At 53.1% G+C, this 18720-nt stretch overlaps 1 protein-coding gene across 2 annotated transcripts; it reads left to right on the forward strand.

Annotated features, from left to right (window-relative positions):
* The first annotated feature begins 86 nt into the window (after positions 1–86).
* On the forward strand, positions 87–17211 carry VAMP7 (vesicle associated membrane protein 7). 2 transcript variants are annotated; one of them, XM_084269077.1, is made up of 8 exons: positions 87–144; positions 6581–6739; positions 9162–9219; positions 9817–9954; positions 13563–13653; positions 13922–13989; positions 14604–14696; positions 15363–17211. In XM_084269077.1, exons 2-8 carry the CDS (start codon positions 6594–6596, stop codon positions 15429–15431), a joined length of 663 nt encoding a protein of 220 aa, XP_084125203.1. In that variant the 5' UTR covers positions 87–144; positions 6581–6593; the 3' UTR covers positions 15432–17211. The 2 variants fall into 2 exon arrangements, with proteins under 2 accessions (XP_084125203.1, XP_084125202.1); XM_084269076.1 differs by lacking the exon at positions 87–144 and adding an exon at positions 5918–6131.
* The last annotated feature ends 1509 nt before the right edge of the window (positions 17212–18720 follow it).

Below are 18720 nucleotides of genomic sequence, written 5' to 3' on the forward strand. Positions count from 1 at the left end.
AGGCTCCACGCCGGTGCCGCCCCCTCCGGAAGCGCGTCGCGGCGGCCCGGTGCCGGGGCGGGGGGGTGGGTGGATTAAGGAGAGCGCGGCGGGGGGCGAAGAGCAGCCGGGCTGGGCGAGCGTTGCCTTCCGCCGCGGCGGCTGGTGAGCGGGGGCTGGGCTGGGTCGGGGCGGGTCAGTCCGGCCCTCTCGGGAGAGCCGCGCGTTGCCCCGGAGCGGGCCGCTCCGTCCCCGGCGCTCGCAGGGCTGGCAGGCCGCGGCGGGGCCGGGGCTGGCTGAGTGACCGGGCCCGCGGCACCGGCAGCCGCCGCGGCAGAGGGAGCCGGCAGCTGGCTTGCCCCTCCCTGCGAGCGGAGGTGGCTGATGGGGCGCTCTGAACGGGCCCGTGCCGCTCAGAGGCCTCGTTCCGTACCAACGGGGGTTGGAGGGGTGGGGGGAACGCGGGGCTGGGGTGGGGAGGGGGCGGCAGCTGCGACCCCGGAGCGTTGGAGGCGCCCGTGGGCTTTGCCAGGCCGGGAAAGGGGCAAATAGCGGCGGGTGGGGCTGCGGTGGGGGGGGGAGCGTTACCCCGGAGCGCGGCCGAGGTGTTCGGCGCCTCGCTCCCCTCGGGAGGGGCACCCCGCTCCTCTTCGGGGGGTACCCCGCCTTGCAGGGGCAGCCGGGAGAGGCTGGGCTGCTCTCACCTGGAGACCGGCGCGGGGGGTACCCGAAGCAGGGCTGTGCGGGCAGAGGGGAAGCCAGGCTTGTGCGGGCGAGAGGTGATGCTTCTGGGGCTTCAAGTGGGCAGATAACCCGCAGGGCTTAACGCTGGGGTAACCTTTCCAAAGCGGTGGCCGGCAGAGGAAGGGTTAAAGGGAAGTCTCGGGCGCTTTGTGCTGAAGTCACTGTAGCTAAACGGTCTCCTTATTGCAGTCAGGCGGCTGGCACCGCGGAGTTGCAACACCTGGGGCTTGTTTGGTGCTGAAAGCCAGCGGTGATGTGATGCTCGGTGCCTTCTGTAAAGAGGGTTTCTGGAGATACAAGCTGGAACCTCCTCTGTCGCTTGCTGGCGCTGAGGCTGTGGATGCTCTGGTTGAGAAGAAGGCCTGAGGACTTCTCCTGGCCTGGTCAGCTGCTGATAGTGGATGGGTGCAGTTTGCTGGGTTCACTTCTTGTGAACTTCACTGTCTTAACTCCCATCCGATAGCTTCAGCAAAGCCAGAGCAACAATCGAGTTGCTTTGTGTTTCACTTAGAAATAATAAATCATCCCGACTGAAGTGTGAAGCGTGGGGTTGAAGGTGGAACCCGTGTTTCTGACTTGAGGATGCTGCAGGTTTTTCTGTCAAATGCCATGAGAGACCTCGTAGGCAGCAGCAGTGGGACTTGCAGCAAGTGAGCGGTCACTGTGGTACAAACACAACCATCCACTTGCCTTTCTGCTTCGTGTCCGTTAGCTGCTGGCTGCTTCTGGCACTTCTCTTTGGATGCAAAGTGGCTGTTGGGTGGCTGAGGAACGCAGCCTCATCCCTTTCCCTGCCTGGCTGGGAGCCTTTCCATGCCAGGCACACCTGGTAACTGGGTGAGTTTCCATTTCATGAAGGTTTGGTCTCGTCTGTTTCCAGCCATGTGTGTTCAGTTTAGCTAGAAAGCAGTTGTGACCTCTGGGTGTTAGGTGAAGGGGTTGATCTTAATGGGTTTCACTCATGGCTCTTGCAGGTTCTGAGGAGAAGCGTTCTGTGGCAGTTCAATAGATCCGTGTTACTAACAGAAATAACCTGTGAGTTGTATGGGGCTGGCAGAGCAGCTGCTTAGGGTGAGAAACAGGCTCTGTGCTAATTGATTTTACTTAGTTTAACCACCCCTGCTCAAAGCTCAGGGCACTGCACAGTCCATTGCTGTCTCCAAAGGAAGGCTGAGGACTGAGACCTCGGGGAGTGATTGTCACAGGGCTGTGGGGTGCTACACTGTCAGCGAGCATCACCTCAGCTGTGGTACAGCTCCCACCTCGCTAGTGTCAGTGCTGCAGAGACCCAGTACTGAGGGAACTGGGACTTCAGAAGTAAGTTGTCTAAACCACTTTATAATCCTGAGTTTGAACCTGGAGTAATTCTGCTCTGGGAATTCAGATGTCTCTGCTTGGGAGAGCTTTGTGGTTCTGAGGTTACGGCGCGTGTGGCAGGGGGAGGGCTTGGTGGGTGGTTTTCCTTTTACAGCTGCTCCTTTGTATTGGTCCAGTTTGCTGAGTGACTGCAGGGGGAAGAGATTGCTTTCTTGATACCTGACCATCACCTGATGCCTCAAGAGGCTTAGTTTGTTTATTCCTGGCTGTGAGCTGGTGGTGTCCCACGTGCTGCCACGGTTCTGGTTCAGTCCCTGGGCTGCCCAGCACACCACAGGCGTTGGCACCTCGGTGGATCTGAAGGGATGTGATCATACAGTAAATTCCTCTCTGTTCAGTTAGTGCTGCTGCAGATGGGTGTGCTGTTGTACTGCTCACAGATCCCTTGACTTGTGCTGCTCAGCAGTTCCTCCCCAGGATAAGCAGGGTTTGGGAGCACCTGAAGAGCTCAGTTTGAGTACCACCTCCTGGCTAAATGGGTCAAAGGGAAGGTGGAGGGTTGGGCATGAGTCTAAGCTTGTAGAGAATCCCTTCTCAAGGATGGGGCAGTTGGATTTTTCTTAATTTGTTTTGGCCACAGTTGATTTTTTTGCTGGGGAAAAATGTTTGTGCTCTCTCTGGCCTGGTCAGATGGGGTGAGCTGCTGTCTCTTTAATCAAAGGGGAAACTGGGACCAGTTGTGTGGCAAGGCAGTTAATGGTTTCTTTTTGCAAGATCAGAATCAGCTGCTGGCTGCCCTTGTCTCTGGTGTGATAAGCATTTAACTCGAGTTAAACCTTTAATCCCAGGTTTAGTGTTTCCATCTCTGTAAACCTGTTCAGTCTGGTTTTTGGCTTAGTTTTTGGCTTGGTTTCTGTTACAGCTTCTCCAGGGGGAGGTACCGGCTCCTGCTGCAGGATGGTTCCTAGGAGTTAGAGTTTGGTTTTACTCTGAGTAATCCCCACTTCTGCTCAATAGATCCTCCTATCTTAAAGCTGTGAGCATCAGGCTGAAGCTTTTGGTCTCTTCAGGTCTGTGTGGGGAGACTTGTGGTTAGTAAATTCCCTGTGTTTAACTCGAGGTAACCAAGTTGTGACTGGGAGAACTGGAGTCTTGTGTTGTGACCCCCCAGACTCCCATGTCTGCAGCACCCTGCTTTGAAGAGCCAAGAGTGGCTTTTAAAGATCAGAGGCAGGAGAGTATTGCTGGAATCTGCGACTTCTTTCCTGCCATGGTGCCATCAGTGTGTGGTTGATGCAGCAATTTAAAGCTGGCTTAAAAAACCAGCAGTGCAAAACCTGCTCGGATGGGCACTTAAACCTTCTGTGGTGGGATGCTTGATGCAGCTTGGACACACACAGCCCGAGTGCTTTGTGTGCAGGTGGCTGGGTCTGTGAGTGCTCCCAGCACAGCTTTCTGTAGGGAAGTTTGAGTTGTGAGAGGTGGGGCAGCTCTGAGGTGGTGCTGGCAGGCTGGTTTGGTGATGCTGGATGGAAGAGGTTGTGGTCCGGCTTCTAAGAGGCTTTGCAGTGGCTTGGCTCTCTGCTGGGTGATGTGCTTGGTAGTTCAAGTGTTGTAAGAAATGACAGGGTGCCTTTGAAGCATGTTTTTAAGTTCCTTTAAGGCATTTGCTCTAAACTGGGAGCACTGGGATGTTATAGGCCTCTTACTATTAACTGTTCCCACGTGAGCAGAGCAGTGTGGTGAGCCAGAGCAGAAGTTTAGAACCTCATCTGAGGGTTGGACCATGGATTTGCTTTGGTGGGTCACCTGCTTTGCTGCTTGACAATGTTACTTGTTCTTCACCATATTGTTCCCTGGAAGAAATCCTGAGTTGCTGTGGAGTGATTGTGCTCTGTGCTGAGTCAGAGTGAAGGTGGGTCTGGCCTTACAGAGGCTGGTGGGATGCCTGGGGAAGGGTGAAGAACCAAAGAAACTCATCATCAGCTCTTAAGCTCTTGGGTGATACTTGTTCAGCAGCAATTCTCTTCCTCTGTAAACCTGTTGATGACTTGCTGGGCTCTCTTCCTCCACAATAACGTGGAGCTTCAGAGTTTGTGTTGTGTGAAGAAACAGCTGCTGCTGCTGGAACCTGTTCTTGGACTTTATTTTCATTTGTGTAGTGCAGATAGTGAGTAATGGTGACTTTCTTCTCAGCTTTGTGTTCTTTCTCCTTGGAAATCTTTGGCTGAGGAGTCTCCTTAGTAAGTGTGTAGGGGGAATAACTGTTACCCTTGCTTTCCTGTATTCCATAACTTCTGTCACCTTCAAGCAGCCATAGACACAACTGAACATAACAAGCACGTCTGTCTTTAAATATAAAGATCTCTTAGATTGTAAAATAACTTCTTGTGGGTTTTTTTTTTCCTCCAGTGCTGACAGACTTGATGTCAGAGGCAGTTGTGAGCCCGCAAGCTGACACACCTTGGGCAGAAACACCCCCAGACCTGGCTGTTTGTCACCTCTCTGCACTGCTGTTTTCGAATGAGCTGCCACTTGCTTCAGTCTGGGAGTGGGACAAGGCAGGGAGATGGCTTTTGCCACCCCTAGAGTAGCAGTGAAGGGGGTCTGCTGGTGTAGGCACCCCCCCCAAATCCAGCCTTCCCCAAAGGGGCTTTGTGAGAGTGGGTCAGACAGGCGTAAGTCCTGTTGTTTAAACCCTGAGCCACATCCAGATGAGGCTGGGGCCTAGATGGGAGCAGTAGGTAGGAAACAGGCAGCACGTGAGTGTGAGGACATGGGAAGCTGCCATGGAAAAGGGCAGCAAGGTGCCTCTCTCCTGGGCTTGCTCTGAGGCAGCCTAATCCAGGAGCAAGCAGTGCAGGGCAGCGCTCAGGGCTTCCCTCCTGCTGCCGGTAATGAGGAGGGGGCAGATGAAGGGGCACCTCTCTGGGTCAGGGGAGTGCCAGCCTCAGCCCAGGAGGAAATGAAAGCAGCAGATCTGTTGGGGAGAGCTGGTGCTTCCTCCTGCTTTCAGCTATTGGTGCCCTCTTGTATTGCTGGTCAGGAAGAGCAAAGGAGAACAGCGTATCCGGGAACTTGTGTCCGCACGGTGTGAAGAGGTGGTGTCCCCTCCCCTTTCCTGGCACTGGGAACCCTTTTAGGTTTTCTGGAGTGTGTTTGCAGGGTGCTGTGCCCCAGAGCTGTGTCCTTTGAGATGTCTGGCTCCTCTGCTCCCCACTTGGCTTGCTGTGCCCCTTGTCAAACTCACCCTTCACCCCCTGTTCCCTTTGGTGGTGCTGGCTCCGAACACCTCAGTGTTCCCAGATGGCTGTGGCTTAGCTGTGGAGTTTATTCACTGAATAAATCCAAGTTTGTTCTTTCTCATCTCCAGTGTTGAGCTCTTAAACCTCTGGGAGGTTTGGGAGATTTATCTGTTGCAGGCTCAGCCTGAATCTGTGAAGCTCAGACTAAGTGAGTCCTGATGCAGTGGGGTAGTGACTGTGTCTCATTAACAGGGCACCATCCACACAGGACTTCTTTGGGGCAGGTCTGTCTGCACAGTGGGGACGAGCCCCTCTAGAGAAGAGACTGACAGATCACTACAGGGCTTGTGGGGAGGGAGGGCTGGTTGGGTATAGTGCATCTTGGGTCTGTCTGTCTCTGCATCCTGAAGCTGAACTGCTGCTGCTCTTACTCCTAGAGAGGTCTCCGAGCTGCGTGCTTGCCCTGAACTAGGTGTGGAGTCTTGCACCTAGAAATACAGGGCAGGCAGGATGAAGGCAGTCAAGTGCAAAGTGAAAAATAAGATTTTTGGGTTTTGCAGGGTCAAAAGTCTTCCTGAGTCTTTCCTGAGCAGATGAGAGGCTTATGGATGGAGTAGCTCAGCCGAGCAGATGTCACGCTGTGGTCTGCTGGGCGGTTTCACATGTTAAATCTTGGGTCCAGCAGTAGATTAATGTGATGATACTTGAGCTGATCGAGTTGTGTCCCTCGTTACAACAAGCAGGCACGTTCTTCCAGCTCTGGAGACTTCCTGGGAGTCCAACCTTCAGAAGCTGCTGTGTGGCTGAGGATAACCAGAGCTGAGGCCTCCCCCTGAGCACTCATGTGTGAGGGGTGATGATGGGGTGGGCTGGGTCTGTATGACAAGTGGTGAGACAGCTACTTCCTTTTGAGCTGGAGCGTGCTGGCAGCAGGCAGACTTCTCAAGCACCAGCAAGAAAAGACTTCCAGGGTCAGTCAAAGAGCAGAAAAGAAAGTGCTAGCAACTAGGGATGTGGGTGGAGATGGGGTGGGCAGAATTCGCCATGGGATCGCTGGTGACTGTGGGACACCACGTGGAACTTGCTCCTAGAGAACGATCTCGTGGAGCTTGTTGTAGTCTGGGTGCTGTTCTGAGCAGAACCTGAAAGGGGAAATGAGAGCAGCTTTCTGGTAACTGTGTCCTGTCGAGGTACTGAACAAGCTCCTGCCTCCCTGGCCTTGGGTACTGTGAGGATGCTGGTGCTGCCTCTGCTGCAGAACCTGGCTGACTCTTGGGCTGTGTCTTCCCTTCCAGGTAGTGTGGAGTCATGGCAATCCTCTTCGCTGTGGTGGCCAGGGGCACAACCATCCTTGCCAAGCATGCCTGGTGTGGAGGGAACTTCCTGGAGGTGACAGAGCAGATCCTGGCGAAAATACCCTCGGAAAACAACAAGCTGACTTATTCCCATGGGAAGTGAGTGAGGCTGCTCTTGTGGGCATGGGAGGGGAGAGCAGGGTGGGGGGGGACAGGAGTTAATGGAGTGGAGCCACGTTCATGCCAGGGTGTGTTCCTGTGCTGCTTGAATGTGTGCTCAGCTCAATAGCTGCTTCCCTCCCTCCCCAAACTTTGCAGCATAACCAGGATCTGAATTTCACTTCAGCAGTAAGTACTGAGGCAATTGGTAAGAATCAAGCTTTCTGTTGTGTGATTGGAGGGGTTTTTTATTCCCTTGACCATGATAACTGGGCAAAATGTGAAAGCTGTAAAGCTGAGTGAGCACAAGGAGTCGTCCTTCCTGTCTGTAGGGATTGGGGATCCTTCAGCTTTGCCAAAATCCCAGCCTGCAGGCTAGAAAATTGCCATTATCTGTTTGTCCAGGATGGCTTCTCTTCCTCTGAAACAGGAAAAAACCTTGAGTTTCTTTTAACTTTATTTGAACTTAAGCTCATTTAATGAGTAGTTCTTATTTTTCTTAAGCTTCTGTGTCTTTATGGAACCTCCAAGGAAAACCATCCCTTTAGCATCAGGAGTTCTTGGGGTTATTCTCTCTCTGCTGTTGAGATTCTTCTAGAAGTCACTGGGGAGAGTACAATATAGTATCAGACCAGCTTTTCCTCTCCTTCCAGGAAGGAGGGGCAGCAGTTGCAGATATGCAAGGATCTCTTGAATATTCTTTTTCATAAGAACACACCTTGAGGGCAGAAAATAACACTTCTAGCCCACTTCTAAGGCTTCTGTTAGTGCCATCTTATTTATATAATACAAAACATGACTGTGAGGGCTACTGAGCTGTGTCTTTAGAGCTGTGCCAGGCAGTTGCTGAGCAGCATGGGCACTGGCTTTCTTCTGCTGTGGTGTTTGTAAGAGGATCCAGCATGCTTGCTGGGGAAACTTCTGGGAACCCACAAAGGTCGAAGTGAAAGGACACAGATTTTACTTGGGGGGGTGGGGGGGAAGTATTCATGTGGCCTTCCTGCAACTCTGTTCCTGTTTTGTCCTGCTGTACTCATCAGAAGACATCACCTACTGGAGTGTGTCATTAGAAAGCAACAGCTAAAGCCAGGGAGTTGAATGAGAATTGTAGAAACATAGAGTGGTTGGGGTTGGAAGGGACCCCAAGGGTCACAGAGCTCCAACCCCCTGCCACAGGCAGGGACACCAACCTCCAGGCCTGGAGCTACACAAGGTTGCCCAGGGCCCCATCCAACCTGGCCTTGAACACCCCCAGGGATGGGGCACCCACCAGATTGCTCTGATCTGCCCTGGTGTGGGTTGAATTGTGTGTGAGCTGAGGGTTTGGTTGTTTCCTGGTGGGCCTAAGGTTACAGCTGGGTTTCCTTTGGGTAGGAAGGTAACTGCTCTGAACTGGTTTACCCCATTGCTCAGGGTATGGAGGATGCACTTAACTACCTCTGTGTTTGCTCAGCACCACCAAAGGCATCGGCACATGAACAGGTAACCCAGCCACGAGATTCAGCCTATGGATTACAGCCTGGCAACACTTCCAGGGGTCCCACAGGAAAGAGGGAGAGGGGCTGCTCCCAAGGGAGTGCAGGGACAGGGCAGGGGGCAATGGCTTCAAGCTGACAGAGGGCAGGGTTCAGTGAGGCGTTAGGAAGAAATTCTTTACTCTGAGGGTGCTGAGGCCCTGGCACAGGGTGCTCAGGGAGGCTCTGGAAGCCCCTGGATCCCTGGCAGGGTTCAAGGGCGGGTCGGATGAGGCTTTGGGCAACCTGGGCTAGTGAAGGTGTCCCTGCCCATGGCAAGGGGGGTTGGAACTAGGTGATCTCTGAGGTCCCTTCCAACCCAAAGCATCTGTGATTCTGATTCAAGCCCGATGAGCCTGATTGTTGTTCTGTCTAATTGATTTCCTGCTGTGGTTGCTCTTGTCTATTAGCCTTTGGGATGAAAACCAAAGGCAGTGCAATCCAGTGGTCACATAAACAAGGCTAAAGGGGCCAGCTGTACTGGGGAGGCTCACAAAAGCATTGTATTTCTGGTCACCCCAGTGAACCACAGCTCTTTCCACTTGTGAACTGGATCATGGATGTTTGTATGGTCATTGATTTGGATTAGACACAAACCTTACCCCTGGGTTCCCTGTCAGGGTTTTGTTGTATAAGCAAGTAGCTGGAAGAGTGTGGAACTGAGGTGGTTTGGTGACTAGATGTCCCCAGAGAGGCCAGTGATCTTTTAACACATAGGTGAGTTTTTGTTTGGTGTAGCTTATAGGCATGGAGACACTTACCTCAACAAAGGTGGCTGGAATCTGTTGGCATTGCTGTGACTTCATGTAGAGTAACTGGAATTTGCCCTTCTCCAGTGCTTGAAGGCCCTGAGGGCAGTTTAGTCCTTTGGTAGCTCCAAATAACCTGTTCTTTTGTCTTCTCTGCAGTTACCTGTTTCATTACATCTGCCAGGATAGGATTATATACCTCTGCATCACAGATGATGTAAGTATTTTGGTTACAGCTGCTGCTCTCTGCAGGTCTTGGGGTTTTTTTGTGTTTATAGGTCAAAGAAAGTCGATAGTGGGTGCCAGTCTGAGGTCCCTCCCTTCTGTCACCATTGGAGCTGCTGCCTGTCATCTTGTTCACCTCAGTTCCAGCTTTGAAGTCTAAGCCTGGAACTCAGATGCACGTGGAGTTAGTTTTGAGGTGAAGCTGTTGGCTTTGCTGAGGTTCTCTCTCTGCAGCAGAAGGAGGGTGTAGAGGCCAGTGTTGAGCTGTCAGTGAAATACATGTAGTACTCCTCAGGTCTGGAAGTGTTGAAGCAAAAATCTTCTCCCTCACTGGGAAAAGGTGCCAGGCACAGGATCAGACCTGTGAGTACCCCAGTAAGGTCTGCTGCCAACAGCTTTCTGGGAAGCTGAGCCTGAAGTCTGGCTGCTACCCAAGGCCCAGGATAACCAGTCACATCCCATAATGTTGTGTGCAGCACGCCCGCTAAGAACTGATAATTACAGTTCCCTACAGCTGGCTCCATGCCCTGTATGCTCCATCCTGCCTGACTTGATGCAGCTCTGATGGGATCTGCTGTCTTCCTGCCAGGACTTTGAACGATCCAGAGCCTTCAACTTCCTGAACGAGATCAAGAAGAGGTTTCAGACCACCTATGGCTCAAGAGCACAGACTGCCCTTCCCTACGCCATGAACAGCGAGTTCTCAAGTGTCTTAGCAGCACAACTGGTGAGAGCTGGGGCTAAATGGGATTTTTCCTCCAGAAAGGCTCCTTGTGTCCTCTCACTTGGAACTGAGGTGCTGTGTTGAGCCTGGGCATGAAGCCAGGGAGCTGGTGGTTCTCCCTGTACTTACCTGAGTGAAGCTGGGTCACTTCACTGCTTTGCTGGTAAAAACAGGGTTAATAGTGATGCATGAACTGTTTGTTACTGGAGATTGGGTCTTAATGGTGACACTTGGGATGTCCAGCCTAGTTCCAGCTGGCCTGGCAGTGTGAGTGAATGTTGTTGCTGTGAGCAGGACAAATGTGTGTTGCTCTGGCTCTGTTAAACTCCAGGTCTTGAGTAGCCTGTTAAGCCCCAGTGCCTCCTGCTTCTCCCCTTGCTTCATGGAAACTTCAGTGGCAAACTGCTGGGGTGAGACAGGGCATTTGCTTATGGAAGTGCATCCTTGCCAGGAGAGAAAGCAGGGCTTGTGTTACAGCCTGGTGCTGTACATAGAACCCTGGGAGGCCCTGCAGCTGCCTGGCACGGGGCTCCAGGGCTTTCCCCTCCCCACATGGGCAGGAGGTTAAAGAGCAGGATGAATGGCTTGTCCCACGTTCTCTGAGCTGAGATTTGCCTTGGACCCTTCCAAGCCCAGAGTCACAACTGGGAGGGTCTTAGAGAAGTGAGAGGAATGTGTGCTTCAGCCTCAGCTTGTGCTGTAGTGGCATTCAGGGGGATGGTGGGTACCACGTGCAGTGTGACTCCAGTCTGGAAGGGGGATGCAGCCCACATCAGTGGGGTCTATGTGGGCACTGAACAGCAGCTGCCTGCAGCGTGAGGTACCTTCTGCCTGCTGCTCCAGGGGATTCCTGCTGCTGGCAGAGCTTGGTGTCCTGTGGGATGGCAGTGGCACCCCTGCCCTGTGGTGGGATGGGCACAGTCTGCACCAGCTTTCCCACTGGCAGCCCAGCAAGTGGCTTTCAGGGGCTGGAACTGCTGTGGGCTGTGCAGGGAAGGTTGGGCTGACATCCACTTCCCTCTTGATGCACAGAGGAGTTCCAGGCTTATTTTGCTCTAGGAGGAATCCCACAGAGCCTTGATGGTGCCACCCTGCCTTTGCAGAAGCGCTTTGCTGGCTGTGTGCCACCCTGAGGCCCAGAGCTGCCATGCAGGAGGGACTGGAAGCAGCTGAATAGCTTTGTGTGTTCCATTTGCAGCAGGATATGGCTGTAACTTCTGCAGTACTGAAGCACACAGTGTTGTGCTTGTGTGTGTTCAGCACACTCCAGAATGAGATGTGTTTCACAGAACACTCTTAATGCAGCACTGACCTGATGTGTAACCTGGGGCTGCAAACACCCCCCCCCCCCTTGACCTGCTTCAGGAGGGTTGTGGGAGAGAGGAGAGAGAAAGCAGACAGTGCTTTCTGTAGATGGGGGATTGGGCTGCTCTTGCAGTACGAGCTGCAGTCTGTGCTTGCCCTGCCTGGCTTGCAGTGGGATGCTCAGCACCCACAGAGGAGAGCGGCGTGGGGAGCGCACAGGCTGATGTAGATGTCACGTGGAGCTCAGTGAGTGGAGTCAGATGGAGAACAGCAAAGGAATAAATCACTGCCCAGTGCTTCATGGTTGTATTGGTGTGCAGAACCTCAGGCTAGGTGGCCCAAGCCTCCAAAGAGCCCTTGATGGACTGTGAACAGCATCCTAACCTGAGCAGTGTTGGCGCAGTGACTGGCTGAGGTGACTTGGGGCGTGCAGAGCTGCACCCGCTCTGCTGCAGGAGCTCCTTTGGCTTATGCAGCAGATAAAAGCCATGAATAGTAACTCTGGTGTGGCTCCAGAAGGGCCTGATGCATTGTGCATAATAAATTAGATTAGCTTCCTGTGTGTGATTGGCCTCTCCCCTCCACAGCTTCTCCCCTCAGCTGGGCTTTGCTGTGTGGAGTCTGACACTCTATAAAGTGACGACTCATCAGTTCATAAGCTGTTCCTGGCTGGAATAAGCTTAATGACTTGTGTTATCAGAAGAGCCAGGCAGCCTTCAGAGCCATGGTGTTGATGTTCCTCTACAAATGCTGCCCTTTCTATGGCCCTGGAGTGCTGAGGAGCTGCTGATCCCAGCCCCTGTGTATTGACAGAAATGCAGGTGTCAGCTGTCACAAGCTCAGTGATGACAGAAAGCTCTTCCTGCACATGGCTCTAAAACTTCCTGGGATGACAGCCCAGCTGTCCAGCATCACACACAGCATGGGAGCAGGGCTGTTAGCTAGGTGATCCTGGTAACTTAAGGAGTTTAGTGTGAGGCTGGAGGAAGAGGTGGTGTGGTAGCTCAGGCATCGTGCTACAACTCCTGTAGCACACAGGTAATACCAAAAAGGGAGGCTGTGTTTCCAGTAAAACCAGTCACCAGCTTTGGTAGGGTGCCAGTTCTGTACCTTCTCCTAAAAACCAACCCCTGAGGTGTGAAGGAGCTGTTGCAGTCAGTGCTGTGACTGTTAATTAAGACCCCAGTGTGTGGACGTGTGAGCACTGGGGGCTCCTGCCAAATGGAACAGTTACTCAGAAGAAAATTGGGGTTTAAGAAGCTGTGTTGGGTGGTCATGAAGCAGAGCAATCGGGGTCTGGTCCTGGCCTCTGCTGCCAGGCTCTGTAGAGAGTCTCTCATGGAAGCAGAGGTGCTTTGTGAAGCTCTTCATGTGGGAGCACAGGGGCAGAACACAAGTTTGTGGGAGTTTTGCTGCAGGGACCTGTGTCCCTGGGTGAGGGTGATGTAAAGGGGGAGGCAGGAGCTGTGGCTGGCAGGGCCTGACTACAGAGACCCTGCAGAGCTGTTGGAGGCCTCAAAGCTGGTCAGAGGGCTGGGGCATCTCTCCTTTGAAGACAGGCTGTGGGAGTTGGGCTTGTCCAGCCTGGAGAGGAGAAGGCTCCAGGAAGACCTAATGCTGGCCTGTCAACGCTTCCAGGGGTCCCACAGGAAAGAGGGTGAGGGGCTGTTCCCCAGGGAGTGCAGGGACAGGGCAGGGGGCAATGGCTTCAAGCTGACAGAGGGCAGGGTTCAGTGAGGCGTTAGGAAGAAATTCTTTACTCTGAGGATGCTGAGGCCCTGGCACAGGGTGCTCAGGGAGGCTCTGGAAGCCCCTGGATCCCTGGCAGGGTTCAAGGGCGGGTCGGATGAGGCTTTGGGCAACCTGGGCTAGTGAAGGTGTCCCTGCCCATGGCATGGGGGGTTGGAACTAGGTGATCTCTGAGGTCCCTTCCAACCAAAAGCATCTGTGATTGTGACCTGTGATAACAGCAGTGCCCTAAAACACTAGCTGCTTGTCCTAACTCTCCATCCTTCCTGCTGGATGCTTAGACCCAGAAAGGGGGTTGTTATTTCTGGGTGCTCCAGAGGCAGCAGGCATCTCCCAGGTCCTGCAGTGTGGGAGCAGGTGGGCACGTGTGAGCTGCAAGTGGCTGAAAGAGTCAGATTTTGGTCTGTTGCTCACCTAGTGCTGTCTGGGGTGGTGTGAAAACTCAGGCTGCTTGTCTGTGCTGTTTGGTAGCGACCAGGAGTTCCCTTTTATTGTCTTAAGGAGCTGAAGCCCAACGCTGAGGGTCCCTGATCTCACTGACTCTTCCTCTGTTACAGAAATACCACTCAGAGAGCAAGGGCACTGACCAGGTGGCAGAGACACAAGCCCAAATCGATGAGCTCAAAGGAATCATGGTTCGAAACATAGGTAGGTGGCTTCCCCCAGTGCCTCTGGGCTGGGCTGGGCTGGCAGTCTGTGTTACCATGAGGAAGGCTGTGGTGATGGGACCAACCTGCCCTGGGTCTGGAAGCTGTTGCTACGTTGAACGTGGCTGAGGGTGGCACGTGGGCATGGGGAGAGCTGTGGGAGGTGAACCTGCACAGCTTGTGACTGGGTGAAGGCTGTCCTGGGGCACTGGCAGCAGCTCCCTGTGCTGGGGTTCTGCCTACATCTGGATTTGTGTCTCTTTCTCCAGACCTTGTGGCACAAAGAGGAGAGAAGCTGGAGCTGCTGATCGATAAAACAGAGAATCTTGTGGATTCAGTAAGTCTGGGGAAGGGCTTGGAAAGGGGGGAACAGGTGTGTGTGCCTGGAGAAACAAACCTGTGGGGCTGTTCATGGGGAAACCCTGAACGTCTCCAGGGTGTGGGGGTGAGTTGGTCTGTTGGTCTGTGAGGATGGCTGGGTGGATGTTTGAGGTCACTTGGTGACCAAAACCTGTGTGGAATGGGTAGAATTGCAGGATACAGGGAGGAGATTTGGAACAGGGCAACCACATCCTCTAGAAAACAGCAAGCCCAAATCCTGGAGGAAAGTTCTCAGGTTAAAGGTGTAGCCCCAGAGGGAACAGGTGTCAAGGGTACCAGTATGGGCCACCTCATTTGGGCAGGTGTATATACAGTAATGAAGCTGCATGGTGATTAACTCAGCAGCTCCATAAATTCTTTATCTCATCTGTGAAGTAGAGTTTTCTCTTGGAGCCTGTTTTGTATTGGGAGCAGCAGGAGTTAAACAGCTCCAGAGGAGATAACTGCAGTGGGTTGGGTGGTTAGGGAGGCAGCAGCTGGGAGCAGGATGTGCCTCTTCACCTCCTGCTTGGGATGCAGCTTCTGCACCAGGTTCAGGAATTAATGAGTCGTTTTACCTTTCTTTTGTAGTCAGTCACTTTCAAAACTACAAGCAGGAGCCTTGCTAGAGCCATGTGTATGAAGAACCTCAAGCTTACCATCGTCATCGTCATTGTATCAATTGTAAGTCCAGAGGGGAGTAACTGGTCGCTTTTAAACCAGGGGAACTCTGGAAAATGCCTACAGGGTATTTCTGTCTTCAGGGCCACTGTGCTCCCTCTGTGCCTGGAAGGGACTCAGCTGTAAAACATCTGCTTTGTTGGTCTTGTGTGAGGTGAGAAGAGTGTCAGGCTGGGCAGTTCTTCTTGTCCAGGCAGCAGGAAGAACTCTGCAGACAATTCTGTCAAGCTTCCAAGGGCTTGTCAGAGACAGCTGCCTTGCTGGCTCCCTTTGGAGTGAAGTGTTTTGAGCTTATGGCTGCTCTACCTGTCCAGCTTTAGTCCTGTTGGTGTCTTGTTACTTATCTTCAGAGGGGCATTTTTTGGTAGGAGGGTGCACCTCCAGCCTGTAACCAGCACAGGGTAAGTGCAGGCTGGATGCAGGAGGTGTTTGTCAGTGCAGAACCCTGGGTTGTGTTCTGCTGGAGGATACCTCTCATACCCATCTGTTGCTGCAAGGATGTGGAGGAAGAGGCCTGGGCACGGAGCCCTTGGGTTGTTTCACAAGTTCTCCAGGGCTGTGATAACCTGGGGCTGCCCAGCTTGTGTCTGGATTGCTGAGTGGAGCTGGGGCTTGGCTGAAGGACAGCCACTTCAGCAGAGAACTGAGACTTCTGCTTCCTGTCTGCAGGTTATCCTCTACATCATCCTGTCCGTGGCCTGTGGTGGGCTGGCGTGGCCAAGCTGTGTGCAGAAGTAACTGGAGGCAGCTGGTGCCGGTCACTTGGAGATGGGAATCACAGGAGTGTGAAGCAGCAACCTACAGAATAACTCTTAACCTTTCACTACTGACACCTTCTCATTCTTCCATCCCTCCAGGACTTCAGACTTTGCCTTATCACCCCAAACAGGCCCAGCTGGTCACTGCTTCTGCGCAGCTGGAACCTCCAGAATGGGCTCTTTTAAATGACTTGAAGGGATTTTTTTTGTTTGGTGTTCTTTCCCCCTGTCCCAGGGACGACCTTCCCAGCTGGGGGGATGCTGGATGCTCACCCTGTGTCCGTGTAGCTTTGCGCTTCCATGGGAGCGTGTGAGTGGAGAGCAGCAGTGCCAGCAGCTGCCCCCCCCTGCGGGGAGGGTGCTGAGCCAGCTGCTGGGGGGTGAACTCCCACCTTCTGCCAGTCTGGGGGAGCGGGTGCCCCCCCTGGCACGTCCAGCCCCCCGCGGCTCCCCAGGGCTCTGGTGTGGCGCGGGGCGGGCGCGGTGCTGGTGGGGACGGGGTCCCTGTGAGATGCAGGTGCTGCTGCTGTAGGAAATCTCCTTCCCTGGAGGTTTTTCTGCAGGTGGCAGGAGAGGGTGTGTGGGGGGTCACCTCGGTGTTTTGACTTGGCTGCCTCTTCATCCTCACTTCTTTCTCAGCTTCCCCCCCCTCCCCCTTTAATTTGTGGCTAAATGATACAGTAAAGGAGATGGTTGTTTATTGTTAAGTTTGCAGTAATATATCTGCTTTCTCACATGTTGTTTCTCCTGCTCTTCTTTTGAGGGTGGACTAAAGCAAACACTGATGTTACCACTTGCTAAGGTGAAATTGGGGCCAGTCTGTTGATCTGGGTCGATAAGGTGTCAGGTATCTGCTGTTTGTGCTTCTACTCTGAAGGCCTGTGCTGGGAAGTGAGGAGGGAGAAGGGACACAAGCTTGGAGCTGATGGATCCTTGTTTTCTCTATGGAGAGGCTCCAGTAACATGTACTCCTCCAAAGAGAGGAACCAAACCCAAGGCTAGTAACCAAATGTAGGATCAGGTAGGCTGCTGCTGCTGCTCAGAGGCTGGGGTTTGCTCTGGGAAGCTGTGCAGGCTGTGCCACTAGCCCAGCTGATGGGGGAACCATCAGGCCAAGTACTGGGCAGAGGGGGTGGCCAGGGGGTACAGGCTTCTTGTGTCTTACCAGCTGGATTCCAAGGGAAGAAATAGAACAGCTGAAGTCTCACAAAAAGCATCGTGTGGTCTACAATGGAAGCTACATCTTTTTGGCCCAGGGAAGTGGCTTCTCACAGTGGCTGGAAGCTGTGGTGGTGTGGGAAGGGAAAGGCTTCAGCTGGCATCCAAGGGGGGAGCACTGAGTTGGTGCTGTGGGGTCCCTGCGACCCAGGCTTGTCCCTGGCAGGGTGAGGGTGCTTGTCCTGGTGTGTGTCACGCTGACCTTGGAGCTTCCCAGCAGGCACCAGATGAAGAGTTCTCCTGTTACTTGTATGCTTACTTGGATTTGTCTTCTGCTCTGCTGAAACCTAACTAAAGCTAACTGCATCTTGATGCCCAGACAGCGCCAGTGGTTCTGATCGGCACTGTGGGCACTGCCGTGGCTTTGAGTTGGTGTCAAGCTTCAAGAGAGATTTCCTTCCTCTGACCTCCTCCTCTTTGAGCCCCCCACAGCTCAGTGTACACTGTGCATGTTGTAGGGATCGCTGGCGTTGCTGTGTTCATTTCTATCACTTGTCTGATGTACAAATACTTTTTAAGGATGATCCTTCCTTTCCTTTTAAACAAAGCACTGAGGCATTAGTGTAAAAACGAAGTGAACTCGATTTAAATAAAGTTACTGTACAGAAAGCAGAGTTCTTCAGTTCTGTGAGCGGTGGGGCTGGCAGGAGAGGTAGACTGGTGGTAGCAACTACTGTGTGGAATGGGCACATACCTGACAAGGGCTGGAAAGACCAGCTCCAGGGCTGGTGTCACCCTACAGTGAGAATCATGGAGAAATGAGGGGTCAAAGTCTTGCTCTGAAGGTGTTTCTGTGTGTCCTGGAGGGCTGTGTAAAACCTCTTGGCTTTGGAAGGGTTCAGACATGGTCTTGATGCAGGAGCCTGTTGTGACTTGATGGATTCATTCCTGGTGAGGAAAAAGGATCTGCTGCTCCCTGGTGTGAGCTTGGAGGGGGTGTGGGTGCTGTTCCCAAGTGTGTGGAGTGAGAGGATGAGGGGTGATGGTTTTAGACTAGAAAAGGGCAGATTTAGGTTGGGTATTAGGAAGTTCCTCACTCTGAGACACTGGCACAGGGTGGAGGCCCCATCCCTGGAGACAGTCAAGGTCAGGCTGGATGGGGCTCTGAGTGGCCTGGTCTAGTGAAGATGTCCCTGCTCACTGCAGGGGGTGGGACTAGATGGGCTCTGAAGGTCCCTTCCAGCCTCACACATTTTATGATCTAAGTAAGTACCTCATCTACCCACCTTTTAAACACAGCCAGGGTCAGTGACTGGACCCCCACCCCAGGCAGCCTGTTCCACACCCAATGACACTTCCAGAGAAGAATTTTACACTTTTTTTTGGAAAGACAAAACTCCATTTAACATCTCAGGGAGACTGTGCCTGTGGCCTGGGCTGTTGTGCTTCATGTTCTAGCTGTGGCCCAGGAGCAGACAGAGCTCTCCCTGGTACCAGATTTGCACTGGAAAGTAATACCTCAGATATGGCCCTGCTGTACTCTCAGTGGAAGGGCCAGGCACCCTGCTTGCTCCAGTCCCTGGTGTACAGGACTCAGGAGGTGCCAGAGCCTGTGCTGAGAGCTCCTGCTGCTTGTGCAGGGCTGAGCACCCCCTGAGGCCCTGGGCTGGTGTTCTCTTTCTAGGCAAAAGGAACACATGTCAGCTCTCCCAAACAGTGAGTTGGTACCACCCCTCTCTTCCTCTTTTACTTCTTCCCAAAGCACACCTGATCCAGAAAGCCAGCTCTTGTAAAGCATTCATGGAGGTTCCTCAGTGCAGTTGCACCTTCAGCTCTTCCCAGAAAAGCCCTGAGCCAAGTGCTGTGAATTTCCAAAGGAACCTTTACACCCCCCACATTCTTATGTAATCTGAGGAGTTTAAGAGGTAAATATACCAGGAGCTGTGATAAGAGCCTTGCTCCACAACCTTGTTTACCCACAGAAAGCTCCAGGAGCTGCAGGTGGAAGCAGACATCCCCAGGGCTGGGCCTGTCACACAAAGCACTCAGTCAGGCTCACTGGTCGAATACAGCAGCTCTATTTCAGCACCATAACATTTTATTGAACTACA

Source organism: Gallinula chloropus (genome assembly GCF_964237585.1).
Source record: "Gallinula chloropus genome assembly, chromosome: 11".
Lineage (NCBI taxonomy): Eukaryota > Metazoa > Chordata > Aves > Gruiformes > Rallidae > Gallinula > Gallinula chloropus.